This window comes from Hemicordylus capensis, chromosome 1, assembly GCF_027244095.1.
Source record: "Hemicordylus capensis ecotype Gifberg chromosome 1, rHemCap1.1.pri, whole genome shotgun sequence".
Classification (NCBI taxonomy): Eukaryota; Metazoa; Chordata; class Lepidosauria; order Squamata; family Cordylidae; genus Hemicordylus; species Hemicordylus capensis.
Genome location: NC_069657.1, coordinates 316,688,786 through 316,711,100, shown reverse-complemented (window position 1 = coordinate 316,711,100; position 22,315 = coordinate 316,688,786). Strand labels below are relative to the sequence as shown.

General features: G+C 43.0%; 1 protein-coding gene across 1 annotated transcript in view; it reads left to right on the top strand.

The window, feature by feature from the left end:
- Positions 1-22,315, top strand: part of LOC128341880 (gamma-aminobutyric acid receptor subunit rho-1) — a 72,331-nt gene that overhangs the window by 12,430 nt on the left and 37,586 nt on the right. The window contains exon 2 of the mRNA XM_053288523.1: positions 22,167-22,220. Within this exon, the coding sequence (XP_053144498.1) occupies positions 22,167-22,220 (54 nt within the window). The remainder of the gene's footprint in view (positions 1-22,166; positions 22,221-22,315) is intronic.

The window sequence follows — 22,315 nt, the reverse complement described above, 5'->3', positions numbered from 1 at the left end:
ATTGAGATTGAAGTCCAAACTGTACATGAAAGTAACAGACCTATGTCTTTATTAGATAGTCAAAAGCCTACTAGATTCAGACCAGAGTTAAAGCTATGTCATTTTGGCTCAGGCTCCACAAAGCTGGGAAATTGGAACCTAAGAATGTTGCCTTATAAGACATGCCACATGCTCAATAATGGTGTTGTGCAATGTCACAAATTGTGCTCACCTACAACTTGACTTCCATGAACCTAGAATTTCCTTTGGTATTTGAGGCCCAAATCAAGATGGGGAGGATGGAGGGCTGGCACCAGCAAAGATGCCCCATGTTGTCCTGTTCCTGTACTGTGCATGTATAATCTGAGCCTAATTGCAAGGTTTTTCAAACTTGTGCTGCCAGACGTTGTTAGACTACAACCCTCATCATCCCAAGCCATTGCCTTGCTATATTCTACAGGAAAATTCATTATGTTACTGTGGAGGAACAGCTATCCCACTGCTGCCACCACATGTGGAGGAACAGCCCTCTGTTCCTCCTGATCTTTTCACTGCTGCCACCAAGTGGATTTTTGATATGGCTGGGTGCACTACAACAGCCCTTAAAACAAAAGTAGTCCTCATTAGTGTGGAAAGGCTTATAGGCGTGTGGTGGAGACAATAAAAATGTGTCTTCTTTTTTTTTAACAAGAAAATTTGCTTTTAGAAAAATTGGTTCAATTAAAACACTTTAGCAGCAAAAAAACCCAAAAACTAAAAACAAATTCAAAGCAGTTATTAACAGAGCAGGTCAGTGGGGGGCGGGGGACCTGGGAAAATGCATCCACTACCTGACTCTGTGCTGGTTCCTACTCAGAGTCCTCTGTGCTTTCTTGTCAGCTTCTGGCTTGCTGGATGGTTCTGATTACAGCACAGGTCTGGGGCTCAGTCCAGCCTGGCTCTTCTTTTTCTTTTTAATGATGTCAGTTGGGTTTCTCCCTCCAGCAGACTGACTTCCAGGACTCTCTGTCTTCTTCAACCTTCAGTCAGCTCTCACTTTCTCCAGCAGACTTGACTTCTCTGGCTTCCAAGACTCTCTGTCTTGAAAGTGGGTGGCTGAGTGGGCAACAGGGATGAGGAGCACCTGCTCACTCAGACAACAGGAGGCGCCCACCCATGGGGGCAGGAGGGTCTCACCTGGGCAGAAGGGCAGGGGGAGCAACAGTACTTCTGCCCCCACAGGTTACATGTGTCCAAGCCACTCCCTGGTTGGTGCCCTAGGCTGCCACCTAGTTCACCTATTGGACGTGCTGGCCCTGCATCTAACCATTCACTTGCTTTGTTTGTTTGTTTGTTTATTGTTAAATGTATATACCTCATTTCAATAAAAACAATGCCAAGGCAGTTTACAAAAGTTAAAAAATATATAATAAAAAAGACAGTTAAAAGTATTAAGCTAAAAATATGAAAACAAATCTGATTTAAAATATATGATATATAAACACAAAAACTATACATGGATAAAAACACACAGACGCAGCAATAAAACAATCATGTAAAGGCCTGGATAAAAAGCCAAGATTTACCCAGCTTTCTAAAAACTGTAACGGAGTCCGAGGAGCGAATGGCCACTGGGAGAGCATTCCAAAGTCTGGGGGCAACAACAGAGAAGGCCCTGTCCCGTGTGCACGACAACCGAGCCTCCCTCATTGTCGGCACCCGGAGCAAAGCCCCCTCAAATGATCTCATCAAGCGGGCAGAAACCCCTGGGAGCAGGCAGTCCCTCAGGTATCCCAGACCCAAACCGTTAAGGGCTTTAAAGTCCCCCAGCACCACCTTCTAGACCCTCCCACCAAGAAAGGAACGGAGCCACTCCAACACAGTACCTCCAATCTCCATACTCAAGAGGCAGTCCAGAAGGATGTCATGGCCAATGGTATCGAATGCAGATGAGAGGTCCAGCAGAACCAACAGGGACGCACTCCCTCTGCTTGTTATTTCCACCACTGTTGCAAGTATCATATTTTGGTAGAAGATATTTCAGTGAGCTTTCTCCATATACCTTGCTTACTGGGCCTTAGATAAACAAATAATTTTCTGTTCTCCAGAAGATAGGAGTAGGGACCACTTAAACAGAAACAAAGGAATCTATTGTATATCCCCTGAGTAAATCTGGTTTTATTTTTGTTAAGAGAGAAAAAGACTATACAGTAATCCCTCGACCTACGAACTACTCGACATCCGATGTTTTCGAGTTACGAGCGACAAAAAAGACCGGAAGTAGTTGCCGGTTTAGATTCAGCTTACTCGACCTACGAATTTTTAGATGCGGTTTCCTCGACTTACGAATGTTTCCAGACTTCTGTGGTGTGCTCTTCGACTTACGAAAATCTCGACCTCCGAACGTGCGTTCGGAATGGATTAAATACGTAAGTCGAGGGACCACTGTATACAGGTAGCTCCCTCCCTCTCCCCCCGCCCGCAACATTATCTAACTAATCAAAGTAAATACTTCCATCTCCCACTGTCCAGGGCGGCTCTCCCATGAGGCAAAGTGAGGTGACAGTCTCAGCTGCAGAACATGCCATGGGGCAGCAACTCCTGGCATCCCCTTCATGCCAAGGGCATCACCTGCCTGCTGCCATTGCCCCCCCCTTCCCGCCACTGCAACTGCCCCTGTTCTGGGACTCCCTCAATGGCCCCACTCTCTTCCTCACTTGCCTTGCTCCTTGAGCCAGAGCTGGTTTTGATGCCGCCTCTCTTCCCCCTTATTGACCTCACCTTTTGGGGTATGCTTTGACCTTTGACCCATACCACTGCTTTCTCTTTAGGGAGTGTACATCCAACTTTGTTTGCCCATCGGTCTATCTCTCTTCACCACCGCGCACCACTGCTCCAGCACGATCTGACTCGCTTGCTCCCTCCTGAGCATCAAGCTTGTCTGCTTTGTCTCCTCTTGAGTGGAGGAGACCAAGCAGACAAGTTTGGTGCACAGGAGAGACAGTGTGAAAGAAGGTGAGAGAGGGCTAGTGCTGGACTAGTGGTGGCAGCAAGTTAAAACAGATGGTCCAGTAGGCAAAGCTGGATGCAGCTGCATGAGCTCTAACAGTAAACAGTGGCATGAGCCAGAGGATAGAGTGCATCTTGGAAGATGGAGTCATTGAGGCAGAAGAAGAGCCAGTAAGGGGGAAGAGGATTACACCTTCTTTTGAGAAAGACAGGGAAGAATTGGAGAGAAAGATATAGGGAAAGGAGAGAATCAAAAACAGTTTTAGGACTTGTCCTCAGGTTTTGTGCATAACGCCAAAAGGGGTGACTCCTACCAAGAAAGATTCAGGGGTCCTAGCAGCAGGGTGGCACTATACATATCCACTGTGGTCCTGGGGGCTCTTACGCAGTCAGGTATAGGGATTAGCTAGTGACCTTTAGTTGCAAGAGTGTTCAGGGCAGTCTTGTGTAAGTATCCCCACAGCAAGCCCACACAAGGAAGACTCAAGGATAGTGATTTCAGCTTAGGTCAGCTGTTCAAGACCCTGCAATCCAGGGTTCCAATGTAGGGATTCGGCTTAGGGGAAAAGGTTTTAGCACACAGGCGAGTGCTCAGCTGGGCAGGTTTCTGGGCAGTAGATGACAGCATGTACCACAAAGCTCCTGACAAAAACCGTGTGCACTGGGTTGAGAGAGAAGGGACTTTTTGTAGGGTTTTGCCCTCTGTTTGGTTCCAAAGATGGGAAAACTTATAAATCCAATGGAGGAGATTCCAGATACTGGACTTGGAGAAGGTGTGGGTGTTAGTAGATGGAGCACAGAACAAAAGTGATCAACGGTGCCAAATCTACATAACTAATTTGGGACTTGACTTTGATTGCATTAGGCTGTGCTTTCCCTGCTTCTCAAGGTAGTCTTTTGTCTTTAGGACTTCTCACTATGTCAAAAACTCTGGCTTCATTAAGAATGCATGGAATTCAGGAGGGTACATGTTTTTCCTTTTAGTTTTTGTACTAGTTCAGGGTTTGCATGATGCAGCTGTTTGATCCAAATGGAGGCCAGTTTCCTTCCTGGCACACATGCTTGTCCATGCCTCACTCAGCTTTTCCAAAAGGAGCTGGGTGAGGGAGTGAGGCTGGAAACAATGAGTCCCTCTTGTTGTCCTTTCAGTCTGAAAGCACTGATCCTGTCGCTGGTTTCCCCAGAAACCACTCTGTGGTTTTATTTTTGCCTTTATCAGTGGATTCATATTTTTACTTTGTTGATGTTTATTCTTTATTCACTGTAACTGAAGCCCCTGTATCTATTTCCATGCACTTTTTTTGTTGTCGTCATGCCGGCGAGTTGGTATCGACTCCTGGAGGCTTTACACACAGGGCTTCTGCCCCAAATCTCCTTCAGAAGAGAGTGTGTGCATTCACACACCAGCCAAACTTACCGTGAAGTCCCTTCGGGATTTTTGGACCCACTCCACACACAAACCGAGTTTTGTGATGTGAATTCTAGTGTATCTCAATGTATGTCCGGGTTTTTAAAATGCTGGTTTTAAGCTACTTTTTTTCTGAAAATGCTGGAGCAAATGGGAGAACCACTGACATAGAATCATTAGTATGATAAGAGGCATGCTCTCTCCAGAAATGCAGATCTATCTCTGCAGGAGCTCTCTCTCTGTCCCCCCTCCCATTGGCTAGAAGGAAAACACAGAGCATGCCATTGCCATGTGGACTTGTTTCAAAATAAAACTGAGAGCAAAGGGGAGGAGCTGCTTCCCTCAATGCCGCAAGTATACTTCGAAGTGGCTTCACTCAACGTTTACACTGAAGCCTGAAGCCAAGTGCGAATAACTCCCTGGTGACCACAGAGCTATATGGTTTTCTTTGGTAGAATACAAGAGGGGCAGATTGATTATTTACTCGGCTTGTGCATGAACATGAAAGTCAAGGTTGGGTCCAACCCGATCCAATCCGACCCCACAAATGTTGGTTTGGGGTCTTTTCTTTTGGACCCTTCTGAATTTCGGGGTCAGGATTGGGATCAGAGTCAAGATTGGGGTCGGGATCAGGTCGGAGTCGGACAAATCTTTTTTAAAAATTTTAAAATAACTGCAAACACTCATTAAACACAGAAGAAAAGTACCAGTGAGACACAGGGGAGGAGATGTCATCAGAGAATCAAAGGGGAAGTCATGTAACACTAGAGAATCATAGGAGAAATCCGAAGATAGGCTGATTGTGGGTTTTAAAATGGGCTAAAACACTTAATGGGCAGGAAGGCAAGCAGGTAAATAGAGAGCAGAAGATGGAGGCTTTTGTTCCAGAGGTGATTGCTTTAAAAAAGGGAAAAGAAATCACCCCTACTTTGGAGCTTTGGAAAGCTCTGGATTTTTCTGAACTTCTGTCAGAGAAGTCCAATCCGAACTAGGGTGTGCAAGTTCAGTTTTGGACTCTCTCTGAACCCCTCCGATATGGGTAAAATCAGACCATGTCCAGTTTTACTGAGCTGGTTTCACACAGCCCTGTTATTTACTTCTGCAATTACTTTGTAGGATTCCACTCCCTCTCCCCCACCACCCCACCGGTTAAAGAACACACAGTCTCAACAACTTCCTCTGTCCTTTCCTTTTCTTCTAGGAAGTAAGCCTTGTTCTTACTTTCTTGCCTTGGTGTTATGACTGAGAGCCTCTGCATTTTCTGGCAAGGTGTCCAGTTTTTAGATATCTGTGGCACTGGGGACATTTATTATTATATACTGAGGCAGAATTAACTTCACGATGACAACAACTTTCTGAGGCTTGAACATTTTGTTTTCAGCTTTGTATTTGGTTTATAGAGTCCATATGAATTCCTTTGCCTTCTAGAAGGAAATCCTTTAAGTTTCTCCTTGCTGTTGCCAGTTCCATAATTTTGGCCCAGGTCAGGTTTCCTTCTGACAACTTTTGCATTTTCTCCTTGTTTGTTCCACAAAATTGATCTCTCAACATATCCAGAATATTAACGAATGAAACAGTGCTAAGTTAACCTGTTGGGCTCAGCTACATGGTCTGATCTAGAGTCTCATCTTCTCATCCTATTATGAAATTATAAAATGTTCCACAATATTAGGAACATAGGAACAAGCCATATACTGAGTCAGACCATTGGTCTATCTAGCTCAATATTGTCTTCACAGACTGGCAGCGGCTTCTCCAAGGTTGCAGGCAGGAATCTCTTTCAGCCCTATCTTGGAGATGCCAGGGAGGGAACTTGAAACCTTCTGCTCTTCCCAGAGCAGCTCCATCCCCTGAGGGGAATATCTGACCGTGCTCACACTTCTAGTCTCCCATTCATATGCAACCAGGGCAGACCCTGCTTAGCTAAGGGGACAAGTCATGCTTGCTACCACAAGACCAGTTCTCCTCCCATAATTGATTGGCTTTGGAGTACTGTATAATGTTCTGTTAAGCTTTACTGTAGTTCTGCTAGACTTTTGTGTCCTAGTTTCTGAAGTTACAGCAGACTTCGTGAGTTTTGCTGCCACAGATGCTGAGAAAAATAGCTTTTTGTCTGAATCTATATCATTTGATAAACTGTAAACCTTGCTGGGATTTTATATAGGGCAATATTAAAATATGATTGATCAATTGACTGATCAATAAACAAACAAATAAATGCTAGAAAATAATGACTCAGTCTTTTAGTATATTGCTGCTCATCCTTTTTTAAAGGCTCAACCTCATCAGTTTTCCTGTAACATGTAGTAGGTAGATTCCGTTGTCACTACATTTGTATCGCCCATGCTCCAGAAGTAATAAATTTGTATCCACTTGTATTTGCAGTCAAATGTGATTCTGTTGCTGGACAGGTCTCATACAACTAACTGAAAGGATCAAGAGAGAGAAAACTCAAGGGTGGAGCCTAACTCCAACCCTTAATAGACGGTCCTAATATTTAACTCTTTAATGGTAATATATAACTCTTTAGTGTTACTACAAATACATTATAAATCATTCGGATCTCTGTAATCAAGTTATGTGTTTTGATTCCAGACATTCCTTATGGCCCACTCTTTTTAGTTTGTTCCACTCGTTTTTTTGTATTTTTGTGGTTCTTGTACTTCCCTGTCCCAGATACCACTATTGCACATCTTAAGGTGTCTGGTTCTGGCAACTAAATGTCATGTGCAGAATGTTTAATTCTTTGTAGGGGCTTCATTGTCAATGATCTGGGCCAGGATTCAAAGGAAAAAACCTCACAACGGTAGTTGTGGATTATAGGTATATAAAGCAGAATGTTATATATTTAATCAATCATATTTTATTTTTATTTATTTATTTTTCACATTTGTATACCACCCCAAACTTTCATCTCTGGGCAGTTTACAATAACATAAAAGCAGTTAAAAACATATACAAAAGCTTAAAAGCAATTCAACAATTTAAAATTAACCAGAAATTAAAACTCAAAAATATTAGGAAGCTGAGAAAGCTTGGGCGAAAAGATGGGTTTTCAGGTGTTTTTTGAAAATTGCCAGAGATGGGGAGGATCATATCTCATTGGGGAGTGCATTCCACAATCTCGGGGCAGCGACCGAGAAGGCCCGCCTGCCTCCGTGTAGCTACTAAACACATTGGCAGTATCTGGAGACAGACCTCCTCAGATGACCTCAATAGGCAGTGGGGCTTTTAATGAAGAAGACGCTCTCTTAAATACCCAGGGCCCAAGCCGTTTAGGGCTTATTTATATATATATATATATATATATATATATATATATATATATATATAAATAAAATACATAATCCAAATTACAATATAAAATAAAATAAAAACAACTAAAACACTTTCATCGAATAAAAGCAATTAAAAACAATTCACAGAATAAAACAATTAAAACAATTTCACAGAGTAAAACAATTAAACAGTTTAAAATTAGTTTTAATTAAAAGCCTGGGAAAACAGGTATGTCTTAAGGGTCTTTTTTGAAAGCAATCAAAGATGGAGAAACTCTTATTTGGACGGGGAGTGCATTCCAAAGCCCTTGGGTAGCTGCAGAGAAGGCCTGATCCTCAGTAGCCACCAGACAAGCTGGTGGCAACCATAACCGGACCTTCCCAGATGATCTTAATAGGCGGCAGAGTTCATGTCAATGAAAGCACTCTCTTAAGTAGCCTGAACCTAAGCAATTCAGGCCTTTATAGCTAATGACCAGCACTTTGTATTTCATTTGGAAACATATCTGCTGCCAGTGCAGTTCTTTTAACATTGGTGTTATATGGTCCTTTTGGGTTGTCCCAGAGACCAACCTGGCTGCCGCATTCTTTACCAGTTGTAGTTTCCAAACTATGTACAACGTCAGCCCCATGTTGAATGCATTACAGTAGTCAAGCCTAGCGGTTACCAGCATACACACTACTGTTTTAAGGTCATTTACCTCCAGAAATGGGTGTAGCTGACATAGAATGACTTATCCACTGCAGCCAAGATAAAAGATGCATCTGTCAGACTCACAGCTGTCTGTTCTGCCATTTATTATTATTTAGAGGTGATTTAGAAAACTTGGTCTGTAACTAATTGTCTGTGGACTATACTTTTCCAGGTAAATGCATACTTCTCTCCTCAGTCTAGATCTTTGCAGTGTTTGAAGGCTGGAATGGAAACCAAGCGTAATGGAGCCCCAACTCGCTTACTGCCAAGCATTCCTAACTGATCAACCCATCTAATCCAGATTAGCACAAATGCAGAGCAAGAAGGTTCAAAATGTAGCATGCCAACTGATGCAAGGGGGAGGAATAAGTGTAACAAATACTGTTGGTTTAAACATGTGAAATTTGTGGCAGGAGTTTATAAAAACAACAACAACCCTCTCAAAATGCACCCGTCAAATCTAAGGGAAAACTGATTCCTCTTAACACAACAACCCTGAGCAGACAAAGCAAAAATTTCATCCATTGAGCTCTCACAGTCTCTAAAGAGCACCTTTGGTTGCAGGGGAGTGAATGTTTTTATCTTTGTGCTTACATATGCTCTAGCTGTCCACATTTTTATATATTTACTACACTTATATCCTGCTCTTCCTCAAAGGAGTCGAACCAAGGTCTACTTGGTTATGTTTATCCTCACAACAAACCTGTGAGGTAGGTTAGGCTGAGAGATAAGTGACTGGCCCAGAGTCACCCAATGAGGCCATTCCCATGATCAATGGAAAGCAGGCTAAGGGAGCTCAGCCTGCTTCCCAATGATTGTAGGAAACACCAGGCTCGCAAGCGAGCCCAGTGCTCCAAGGCGGCCCTGTGTTGCTTTCTTCAAGATTCAGACAGCTCCTTCTCCTGGACCCTAGGTTGAAGGATTTATGTGGATCCATTTGTCTCTAGGGCGCATGCATCTAAATTTATGCACATGTTCACCAAGGCACCATGCAGCATACAGCCTGCCATTTTGAACTAGTATACTTTGATGTGTTGATAACTTATTATAAGAAAATTATGGTTTTTCTAGCATATTTAACCACCAGCTTGCCTTTTAAATAGTCAGAGGACAGTCTATTGCAGCGTAAATGAATTTAGCATACAGCAAATAGATTTAGGCTTTCAGCAATATGCTTTCAGGTAGAAAAGGCTTTGGACAATGATCCTTCATATGAGATGCTACTAGAAGTTCTTCTGCCCTTATTTTCATTTATGAAATGCTGGATGGTATGTGCTTATAAAGGTGAGGGTGATAAAGATGAGCAGCCATTTTACAACAGAATACGAATATGAATACGATGAATATTTATATACTGCTTCTCAATAAAAGTTCCCTTTGTATTTAGTCTGGAAACTACAGCTGGTCCAGAATGCAGCAGCCAGGTTGGTCTCCGGGTCATCTTGGAGAGACCATGTTACTCCTGTATTGAAAGAGTTACACTGGCTGCTGATAAGTTTCTGGGCAAAATACAAGGTGCTGGTTATTACCTCTAAAGCCCTAAATGGCTTGGGCCCTGGATATTTAAGAGAACATCTTCTTCATCATGATCCCCACCATCTATTGAGATCTTCAGGAGAGGTCCGTCTGCAGTTGCTACCAGCTTGTCTGGTGGCTACTCAAGGACAGGCCTCCTCTGCTGCTGCCCTGAAGTTTTGGAATGAGCTCCCTATTGAAATAAGAGCCTCCTCATCTCTGAACTTTAAAAAAAAAATCTTTAAAGACACATCTGTTCACCCAGGCTTTTAATTAAATACTGTTTTAATAGTTTTAACATTGTTTTAAAACATTGTTTTAATTTTTTTTAATTGTTCTAATGTTTTAATTTTCTGCTGTCATTTATTTTAACTAATGTTTTAATTTTTGTTGCCGTTTATTTTGTTCTGTTGTAAACCACCCAGAGACGTGAGTTTTGGGCGGTATAAAAGCATGTTAAATAAATAAGTGAATACATAATATCATTTGTGCATTAAGGTTCAGACAAACCAACACCTGAACAATCAGGGAGCAGATATGGGGGAGAGAGCCAGCTGGATTAGGGGCAGATATGATTATTGGGGGGAGATATGATTAATTCCCATGTGATTAGGAGACACACCATCAGTACCATCCAAATCAGCCCAGAGAGGGTTTAACATAATTTTGCTCAGATGATAAACAATGTTCTACCCTTTTGCTTATCTCTGTAATGAATGGTGAATGATTAGTAGAAAGGTACTGGGGGGAAAAAACGTGTACTTTGTCCTTATATTTATTAATGAAGTTTAGCTGTAATTATTTTACCACCTTTCAGAGACTCCTTTTTAATGATCTGTAGAGTATATTTTGAAACTAGTGAAATCTCAGATGTTATCTGCATGCACATTTTATAGAACATGCGGAAGAGATAAGCATCTTTGTAAAGTTCTACTATAATACAATTGTAAGAAGAGCATTGTTACAATCAGTGATGTAGTTGCAAATTCAGAAGTGCAGGCGCTCTCCATGACAGCCCCCATGGCCATAACCACCCCAACAACCAGAGGAACCAAGAAGTACCAGCATTCCGTCCCTGTGTGTCCCCACTCCACTACACCCCTGGTTACAATACTAGGAATTTGCTTTGCTATATTTGTATTCTCTGTACAAATATAGAGAATTCAGGAAAAGCTGCTTAGATGCCTCCTTGTCTTAAGGAGGCTATTATTATACCATATTTGAAGAAACTTCCATAGGATCCTTCAGAGCTAGCTAATTACAGACCCGTTTCCAATCTTCCATGGTTGGGCAAGGTGATTGAGTGGGTGGTGGCCTCTCAGCTCCAGGCAGTTTTGGATAATACAGATTATCTAGAGCCATTTCAAACCAGCTTTTGAGCGGACTATGGGGTTGAGACTGCCTTGGACGGCCTGATAAATAATCTCCAATTGGCTACTGAGGAAGGGAATGTGACTCTGCTGATCCTTGGAGGTAGTAATGGGCTGGATGAGGGATAACAAACTGAGGTTGAATCCAAATAAGATGGAGGTACTGACTGTAGGGGGTTGTGACCCAAGAGATGGTTTAGATCTGCCTGTTCTGGATGGGGTTACACTCTCCCTCAGTGATTCTGGATAGGATCCAGGTAGCTTGGGAGTGATCCTGGATCCAAAATTCTCTCTGGTTTCTCAGGTTGAGGCAGTGGCCAGGAATGCTTTTTATCAGGGGTGAGGGGCCTATTAGAATGGTCCGCCCGAAGAAGTTACTGGATCCGGTAGGATTCCAAGACACCTTGGAGGGATTTAATGTTGGCTCTGCTGGTGATCCTGTTGATGCCCTGGTTGAGAACTGGAACAACTTGCTCACCAGGGCAGTAGACACGATTGCTCCTAAGCGTCCCCTCCGACCTGCTTCAAAATTGGCCCCTTGGTATACGGAAGATCTACGGGGGCTGAAGTGGCAAGGTAGGCGACTGGAGCGCAAGTGGAGAAAAACTCGACTCGAGTCTGACAGATTACGACATGGAGCACATTTAAAGATCTATGCTCAGGCGATACGTGCGGCAAAGAAGCGGTTCATTTCTGCCCGCATTGCCTCTGCGAGTTCACGTCCGGTGGAGTTGTTCAGGGTTGTGAGGGGACTAGTATCTGCCCCCTCTCCCTTGAACCAGAATTTGGAGGTATCAGTTACCCGCTGTGGTGTGTTTAATGAATTTTTCGCAGAAAAAATCTCTCAGATTCAGGCCGACCTAGATGGAGACTCCACAATTAATTTGATGTCTGAACTGGAGGTGTCCGACAACTCCTCTTATACGATTCGACTAGATCAATTTCAGTTTGTGACTCCTGATGATGTGGACAAGCTGCTTGGAGCAGTGAGGCCTACCACTTGTCCTCTTGATCCTTGTCCAACATGGCTTGTTCTATCTAGCAGGGAGGCTGTTGTAAGCGGCCTGGTAGAAATCATAAATGCTTCTCTGAGGGAGGGCAGGATGCCTCCTTGTCTTAAGGAGGCAATTATTAGACCTCTTCTAAAGAAGCCTGCGTTAGATCTCTCAGAGTTGAGCAATTATAGGCCAGTTTCCAACCTCCCATGGCTGGGCAAGGTAATTGAGAGGGTGGTGGCCTCTCAGCTCCAGGCGATCTTGGAGGAAACTGATTATCTAGACCCATTTCAAACTAGGGCGGGCTATGGGGTGGAGACTGCCTTGGTCGGCCTGATGGATGATCTCCAATTGGCAATGGACAGAGGAAGTGTGACTCTGTTGGTCCTCTTGGATCTCTCGGTGGCTTTCGATACTATTGACCATAGTATCCTTCTGGAACGTCTGAGGGGGTTGGGGGTGGGAGGCACTGTTTTACAGTGGTTCCGCTCCTACCTCTCGGACAGATTCCAGATGGTGTCGATTGGAGATTGTTGCTCTTCAAAATCTGAGCTTAAGTATGGTGTCCCTCAAGGCTCCATACTCTCTCCAATGCTTTTTAACATCTACATGAAACCGCTGGGAGAGATCATCAGGGGATTTGGAGCTGGGTGTTACCAGTATCCTGATGACACCCAGATCTACTTCTCCATGTCAACTTCTTCAGGAGCTGGCATATCCCCTCTAAATGCCTGCCTGGAAGCAGTAATGGGCTGGATGAGGGAGAATAAACTGAAGCTGAATCCAGATAAGACAGAGGTACTTATTGTGCGGGGTCGGAACTCTAGAGACGATGTTGATCTGCCTGTTCTAGACGGGGTCACACTTCCCCAAAAGGAACAGGTTCCCAGTCTGGGAGTACTTCTGGATCAACGTCTCTCCTTGGTTTCTCAGGTTGAGGCGGTGGCCAGGGGTGCTTTCTATCAGCCCCGGCTGATACGCCAGCTGCGCCCGTTTCTTGAGATCAATGATCTCAAAACAGTGGTACATTTGTTGGTAACCTCCAGACTGGACTTCTGTAATGCGCTCTACGTGGGGCTGCCTTTGTACGTAGTCCGGAAACTTCAGTTGGTTCAGAATGCAGCAGCCAGGTTGGTCTCTTGGTCATCTCGGAGAGACCACATTACTCCTTTGTTGATGGAGTTACATGGGCTGCCAATAGGTTTCCGGGCAAAATACAAAGTGCTAGTTATAACTTATAAAGCCCTAAACGGCTTACGCCCTGGGCATTTAAGAGAGCGTCTTCTTCACTATGAGCCCCACTGGCCGTTGACGTCTCTTGAGGAGGTCTGTCTCCAGTTGCCACCAACTCGTTTGGTGGCTACACAGAGACGGGCCTTTTTTGCTGCTGCCCCAAGATTGTGGAATGCGCTCCCTGCTGAGATACGATCCTCCCCATCTCTCGCAATTTTCAGAAAACACCTGAAAACACACCTCTTCAACCAGGCTTTTTCAGCTTTTTAAAACTTGTTTTTAAATAGTTCTGAATATTTAATTGTTGTTTTATGATGTTTTTAATTGTTAATTATTGTTTTATGTTTTATAATTTTTGTTTTAATGATTAATTGATTTTAATGGTGTTTTAATGTAAACCGCCCTGAGCCTTTTGGAAGGGCGGTATAAAAGTTTTAATAATAAATAAATAAATAAATAAATAAATAAATAAATAAATAAATAAATATAAATCAGTTTCAGCTGATAGATAAGCTACATCCATTTCTGGAGGTAGATTACCTTAAAACAGTAGCGCATGTGCTGGTAACCTCCAGGCTCATCTACTGTTATTTATGTATTTATTTATTTATTTAGTGCCTTTGTATACCATCCCATACAAAAGGTTCACAATATAAAAATGCACTCTAGGTGGGGCTGCCTTTGTACGTAGTCCAGAAATTACAATTGATACAAAATGCAGCAGCCAGACTGGCCTCTGGGACAACCCAAAGGGACCATATAACACTGATTTTAAAAGAATTGCATTGGTTGCCGCTGTGTTTCAGAGTGAAATACAAAGTGCTGGTTATTACCTATAAAGCCCTCAATGGCTTGGGTCTATAGTATTTAAGAGAGCGCTATCTTTGTCATGAACTGTGCCTCCTATTAAGATCATCTAGGGAAGTCTGGTTACGGTTGCTGCTGGTTCGTCTGGTGGTGACTTGGGACCAGGCCTTCTTGGTGGTTGCTCCAGGGCTTTGGCATATGCTCTCTGTCAAAATAAAAGCTTCTCCATCTCTAATTACTTTTAGGAAGACCCTCAAGACACACTTGCTTTCTCAGGCTTTTAACCGTTATTAATTTTAAACTGCTTAATTATTTTTATCCTATGAAATTGTTTTAACTTTTTTATTCTGGGAAAATGTTTTAATTGTTTTTACTCTGTTTTATATTTGTTGTTTTAAATTGTGTATATCACCTAGAAATACACATATCAGGTGGTATGTAAATATGTGAAATAAATAAATAATAAAATAGAACTGAATGCCTACTGAGAGTTAAAAGAGGTGAAGGTTCATAAGGGTGTTGTCTGAGACTGAGAGTGGGACAAAATGATAATACTTCAATTGTGCCAATACAGTGAACAGTCAAGTTGGTAAAGCATGCTGGAGGAAACAATGGGGCTATTCACATGGTCTGAAAACATCGGGCTAAGGGAGTCTAGCCCAATTTTTGCAGCCTGTGAGAACCACCAGGCATGGCTCTAAGCCCGGTGGTTCCTAAGCGGGTAACCCACTTCTGTAGCCCGGTTCTTAAACCAGGTTTGCAGAGTGAGCGCGGCGCAAACCTGGTTTTAGCAATTGTGAGTTGCTGTGGTGTGGCTCCACGCCGTGGCTACTCACAAGTAGACCCCGGAGGGGAGACGAAAAGCCACCTCCCAGCTCCAGGGGTCTCTCCAGCATGCCCTGCGCGCTTGCAGGGCATGCTGCAAGCATGGGATCGTGAGACCCGCCTCAATGAGTACCTATTACCGTTACCATATTAAGTGGATTGGATTACAATTGATTAAGAAGCTGCCCCCACTAGATTTTTAAGCAGCTGTCAACTATTCTAATACAAATATTTACAAAAATTGGAAATGATGGTTGGTTGGATACTACAAATATAATTTTTTAAATTCTGGTTTTAAATTGTTTTAAGGTGTTCATTTCTGTTTTAATTTGTTTTATGTTGCTGTAAACTGCCCAGAGATGGAAGTTTGGGGCAGTGTACAAATCAATATATATATAGACACAGTTCCTTCACAGAATTGCACCCGAGCCTGCTGAGCACGGAAGCGCCTACCCAGAGGCATAGCTAGGGGAGAGGGAGCTCATTTATGCCCCTTTCTCCAGTGGCCTCTCGGAGTGAGGGAGATAATGAGGAAAATAGGAAAATAGAGGTGGAGGGGTGGAGCTGGGGAGCCATCAGGAGCTGGGGAGACCCGGGTTCTTTGAACCCCTTCACTCAATTATAGCGACACCCCTGCACCTGCAAGCCACCTAATGGCGTAGCGGGGAAATGACTTGACTAGCAAGCCAGAGGTTGCCGGTTGGAATCCCTACTGGTATATTTCCCAGACTATAGGAAACACCTATATCAGGCATCAGCAATACAGGAGAATGCTGAAAGGCATCATCATACTGCACGGGAGATGGTGATGGTAAACCCTTCCTGTATTCCACCAAAGACAACCACAGGGCTCTGTGGTCACCAGGAGTCAACACCGACTTGATGGCACACTTTATCCAAAATCTTCTGAGCTTGCCTCCTAAAGAGGCAATACACAACACAAACCTGTAATGGCACAGTAAGGTTGGAGTGGGTCCTGGGACAAGAAGTGAAGATGGGCCCCTGCTGCCCCCAACCCACCCCGCCAGACCCTTGCCTTCTTCCCCACCCTCCGTGTGATGCGTAAGGATGGTTAGGACATGGTGAAAAACAAAACATCCTCAGCACGTCCTTTCTCTCGCTCCTATCCAAATAATATCACACACTCCCCATGCAGCATCCCCTGCTCAGGGCCCAGGGACATTTGCCCCACTTTGTTCAATAACAACGACACTATATCACATTGAGGGTAGTTGCTTTAAATTTCATGTATGTACTCACTAGGGTTGCCAGTATTGCGTTGGCTGAAATCGGGATGCTGGAGGGGGTGGGTGGGGCACGTAGGGGTAGGGCTTATCTTGGCACCTAGGAGTACGGCTTGTCACCACCACCAGGTGACTGGCTGGCTGGCTACAGTAGCTGCACGGCGGCGACTTTAAACATTTTTTAAAGAAAATGTTTAAAAGGAACAGTTAAAAAGTGGAGAAAATTGAGTCCCTGGTGGGATGAGCATTTCCCCACAGAAAGTTGGAACATCCCACACAGTGCGGGACAATTGGCAACCCAGGTACACACACAGGTATATGTCCTCTGGTGGAGGTAGGTGACCTGAGGCCCTCTCCCATACTTCATTCTATGCAGGATGTTCATTTTAGCCTTCAATCAAAATACTATACTCTTAAAGGCTGGAGTAATGACCTCCTATTTTCAAGTCCTTATTTATTTCAATTCCTCCTAAAACACATTTATTGAAATGGCAGTATACAAGGAATCCTCTATCAAAATTAAACTGTGAATCAGAATCAGAAGAATCCGAATCAGAATTCCCTTTTCTTGGAGTGAGGCCATTGTGGTCCCAATCTACAAATGTGGCTCCCGCTCTGCTCCCTCCAACTATCGACCTATTAGTTTGTTATCAGTGATAGGCAAACTTTATGCCCACTATCTTTTGTATAAGCTGGAGAGTTGGATGTCGGAGCACCATATTTTGGGCCCTGAGCAGGTGGGATTTAGGGCCAGTCACTCGGTGCTGGATCATTGTATGGTATTATACCATCTGGCATGCAAATATACAGCTGCCTCTAAAGATAAACTCTATGTCGCATTTATGGACTTGCGAGCGGCCTTCGATTCTATACCAAGAGAGTTGTTATGGGCCAAACTTAGCAAAACATCCATTGATAAAAGGCTTCTATTTCTAATTAAACTGTGGATTGTCCTTTCCTAAAGTGAGACAGTGGGGAAATGCTTGACTAACAAGCAGAAGGTTGCTGGTTTGAATCCCCACTGCTACTATATTGGGCAGCAGCAATATAGGAAAATGCTGAAAGGCATCATCTCAGACTGTGCAGGAAGAGGCAATGGAAAACCCCTCCTGTAATCTCCCAAAGAAAATCACAGGGCTCTGTGGGCGCCAGGAGCCAAAATCAACTTGATGGCACACTTTACTTTAAAGAGGCAGACAATGGCACTATTTTGCTTAGGCAAGAATTTAAACATCTAAATTTAATTTAAATTTAAACATTTAAGAGAAAATAAAATAAAAGACCTATTAAAATTTCCTTTTTCAAATTAATCAGTCACGGTTGTTTCACATGAGTTACTGTAGCTGCATCCCTGAATTAGTATATCATTTACTGTTTTCTATCCTGACTTTGCAATATAATGTTCTCTTGCTTTTGCAAAACAGTATGGCTTTCTTGGATAAAAAACCTTTTGTTTACTTGGGGTATTTTTTAGTTATGATGGTCATAAAATTGCATAGGTACTTCTAAAGAAATAACAATAATAATTTCCCATTAGCTCGTGCAATTCCGTAACACTGCTTCTGTGTTGTCTTTTGCAGGGCTGTTAGCTGCCTTCTGTCATTACCCAAAGGCTATTTTGATAATACATTCTCTTTGTTAGCCTGTATGCTTACATAAGACCATACTGAGTGTACCTGAATTGGCAGAGACAAGAGGAGAGATTAACAAATGAGTCCACGAACATGATGCATCATTTTTCATTCATCAAGTCTGGATTTTATGTTTAAAGGGTTGCTTTGCTTGTTTTCCCCCACCAAGCATGGTAATTTAGAATATCCTCTTTTAGAATGGGGGAGTGCATAACCTGCAAAGAAATTATCAGTTGTCGGATGATATCAAATGGCCTAAACCCTCTCTAGGTCATAGTTTCCCCCAGAATACCCTGTGCATCCTTGGCTCCAGGGAATCCCTGGAAATTGCAAGATTTTATAGACAACAGTTGGCTTGACAGGGACCACCACATCATCCAGGGAGCCTTATTGAGCTGGGTCAAAGTACATTTTGGCTGAGCAGGAGAAGAAAGCCTCTATAACTCATTCTAAGACCCACTTTGAGTACAGTTTGGCAAAAAAAAAAAAGTGGCTTAAAATGCTTGAATTATCATTGCTCTGAGGGTATTCAGAGGGTATTCTGAGGGTATAACAATTTATGTATTGCATATTTATATCCAGGTAGTAATTTTGGACCCTGGATGTGATGAACTTACAGTTGGGGTGGACCTCCAAAATAAGCATCCTCTCCATATATTTCACCACACACCCACAGGTCTGGGCCAGAGTGCATTGCCCCCCACAAAGGATTACACCAGCCCCAGTGGATTCACATAGCTTCTTAACCATTCACAAACTAACTGGGACACAACACATGTGCCTTGCTCCACAGTTCAAACACACAACCAATTCATCTATATAGTGCATTAAGGAAAATAAATTAAAACCACAATACATTATTTATTTATTTATTTGATTTATATACCGCCCTTCCAAAAAATGGCTCAGGGCGGTTTACAATTAAAACGAACTTGTAAAACAATGAAAAGCTAAAACAAATTAAAAACAATAACACAACAATTAGCAATTTAAAAACATTTTAAAACAAGAATTAAACATTGTCCCCATTGTCCCCATTAATACATGCCCCTTGTTTCACAGTCAGTCATTGAGGAAATGGTCAAAATTTGCTGAAAATCGGCTAAATAGGGGGTGGGTGGGTGGGTGGGGAGCTTCTTACTATCCTTTGCTGCTCCCCCCAAGTCACTTTGTGCCAATGCCCCCTAATAAGTTGAAAATCACTGTTGGGGGGGGGGTTTAAAAAGTGAGCCATTTTGAGGCTCCAAGACACAAAATGATGGCCAGAAATGACCTCTGAAGTCATTTCTGGCTACCCCTGACCCGCAGATATGCAAGGTAAACATGTTTTTCTTTTCTTTTTCCCTATGTATGCCAAGGTTGGGTGTCTTTTACCTGACCACAGATATGCGAATTTGCAGATAATGAATCTGTGAATCTGTATAGGCTCGTTATAAGAGCAGTGTGGATGTGAATTTAAAACTGGTTTCCTTGTATTGGTTTCATTCTGTCTTTGTAAATGGGTCAAATATTGAACAAAAGTGCTCCTTAGACTAGAGTGTGCTACTGCAAAGAATGTCAGGCATTGTCCAAAAAACACATGTTAATATTGTTAATAATTACCTGGGACATCCTTTCATATGGTTAAATACAGTACAAAATACTGTAATTTCTCCACTAGCTCCAAATCAAATTACTTATCAGGAAATTACCTGCTGCTGAAGGACCACAATTTGAAATCTTTGACTGGGAGGAACCACAGTTCACATTTGAATTGGTTTCATTATTTTCTACCTACCTTTGCCTTCCCTCCAGAAAGTCTTGGTAATTGTAGCTTGATGAGGTGCTAAGAATTCTGTTACAAACTCCCAAGCCAGCGTGGTGCAGTGGTTAGAGTGCTGGACTAGGACTGGGGAGACCTGAGTTCAAATCCCCATTTAGCCATGATACTTGCTGGATGACTCTGGGCCAGTCACTTCTCTCTCAGCCTAACCTACTTCACAGGGTTAAGAACATAAGAACAGCCCTGCTGGATCAGGCCCAAGGAGGCCCATCTAGTCCAGCCTCCTGTGTTGCACAGTGGCCCACCAGATGCCGCTGGATGCCACAGGCAGGAGTTGAGGGCATGCCCTCTCTCCTGGTGTTACTCCCCTGCAACTGGTACTCAGAAGCATCCTGCCTTTGAGGCTGGAGATGGCCTTTAGCCCTCCAACTAGTAGCCGATGATAGACCTCCCCTCCATAAAGTTATCCAAACCCCTCTTAAAGCCATCCAGGTTGTTGGCTGTCACCACATCTCGTGGCAGAGAATTCCACAAGCTGATTATGTGTTGTGTGAAAAAGCACTTCCATTTGTTGGTCCTAGATTTCCTGGCAATCAATTTCATGGGATGAGCCCTGGTTCTAGTGTTATGTGAGAGGGAGAAGAATTTCTTTCTATCCACTTTCTCCACACCATGCATGATTTTATAGACCTCTATCTTGTCCCCCCACAGTCATCTTTTTTCTAAACTAAATACCCCAGGTGTTGTAGCCTTGCTTCATAAGAAAGGTGCTCTAGGCCCCTGATCATCTTGCTTGCCCTCTTCTGCACCTTTTCCAGTTCTACAATGTCCTTTTTTAGATGAGGTGACCAGAATTGTACGCAGCACTCCAGGTGTGGCCTCACCATAGTTTTGTATAAGGGCATTATAATATTAGCCGTTTTATATTCAATCCCCTATCCCCTTCCTAATGATCCCTAGCATGGAATTGGCCTTTTTCACAGCTGCTGAACATTGAGTCGACACTTTCAACGTGTTGTCCACCATGACCCCAAGATCCCTCTCCTGGTCAGTCACCAACAGCTCAAGTCCCATCAACGTATACTTGAAGTTGGGGTTTTTCATCCCACTGTGCATCACTTTACACTTGCCAACATTAAACCGCATTTGCCTCTTTGTTGCCCACTCCCCCAGTTTGGAGAGATCCTTTTGGAGTTCCTCACAATCCATTTTGGATTTCACTACCCGAAAGAGTCATCTGCAAATTTGGCCACCTCGCTGCTTACCCCTGCTTCTAGATCATTTATGAATCTAATTATTCATTTATGAATCTAATTATGGTTGTTGTGAGGAGAAACTTAAGTATGTAGTACAGTGCTCTGGGCTCCTTGGAGGAAGAGCGGGATATACAATGTAAATTATTTATTATTATATTATTATTATTATTATTATTAGTAGTAGTAGTAGTAGTAAGGCACTACCTTGGCATGATTGTGGGGCTTGCATGCTCTGAGGAAGGTGAGAGCTATGCCAGAGGTCCAACCATACTGGACAGGTCTCACTAGAGGAGCCAGACGAAGAGTGCCTCTCCCATCAACAATATGGTGAGACGTAACTTTAATAAATCTATACCGGACTGGTCATCGCCCGGGTCAACAAGGACTGCGCCAGGTGCTAGAGTCCCTGGACATCTGGTGGCAAGTGGGCAACAGGACTCAAGATCTTCAGTTGATCAACCAGGGCTGGAGACTGCAGGGTTACTGGAAGAAACGTCGCTTATAATAACAGCAACAACATTGATAATAAAATTCAGCCATCCCAGGTCCTTGGAAAGGACTCGCTGTCTGGATAAAACAAACCAGTCAATAACACCTATCTGACTGTATAAACAACAATAATAATAATATAAATAATTCCCAGAGCTCCTTGGAGACAAGGAATGACTGATCAACTTCTTTAAGGTTGATTCCACACTAGCTGAATAAATGTTATTTGGAGAATGAACTTTATTGTCCCCATCCAAACTCAGCACACCATCCTACCACCTAGGAAGTTTGTATGGTTTTTACGGGGTTTTTTAAGCCTATTACGTCTTAGTGATTAATCATATGTGTTTTATGTTTCTAACATCTATATTTATAGTTTATAATAAATGTGACTTTATATAATTGTGAATTTAGTTGCACTACTGTATTTATATAACAACATTATTGACTTCTGTTTCCCTCACCAGTTATGATGTAGCAACTCTAAGAAGTAATCTCACAGTTCCAGCAGCTTGGTGGTGACTCCTCCTCCCCAACTCTCACACACAATTATCCTGGACTGCATAGTGGCTCTGTCTCTTTTATTTGTATTTTTTCTGAGTTAATATGGAGACTAAATTTAAGATGTAAATTAAACTTCCTGGGAGACTGTGAAATTTTACAACCTCACATTGTCATTTCCCCCCCTATAGTCGGCCTCAAAGACAGAGAAGAGAAACACATGGAGAATCACACAAGCAAGGCAGGTATGCTACTAAAACAAAGAATAACAATAATCATTCCTACTCATTCTCATGCCCAACAGCAACCAGAACCAAATGCCAGAAATAGCATCCACAAG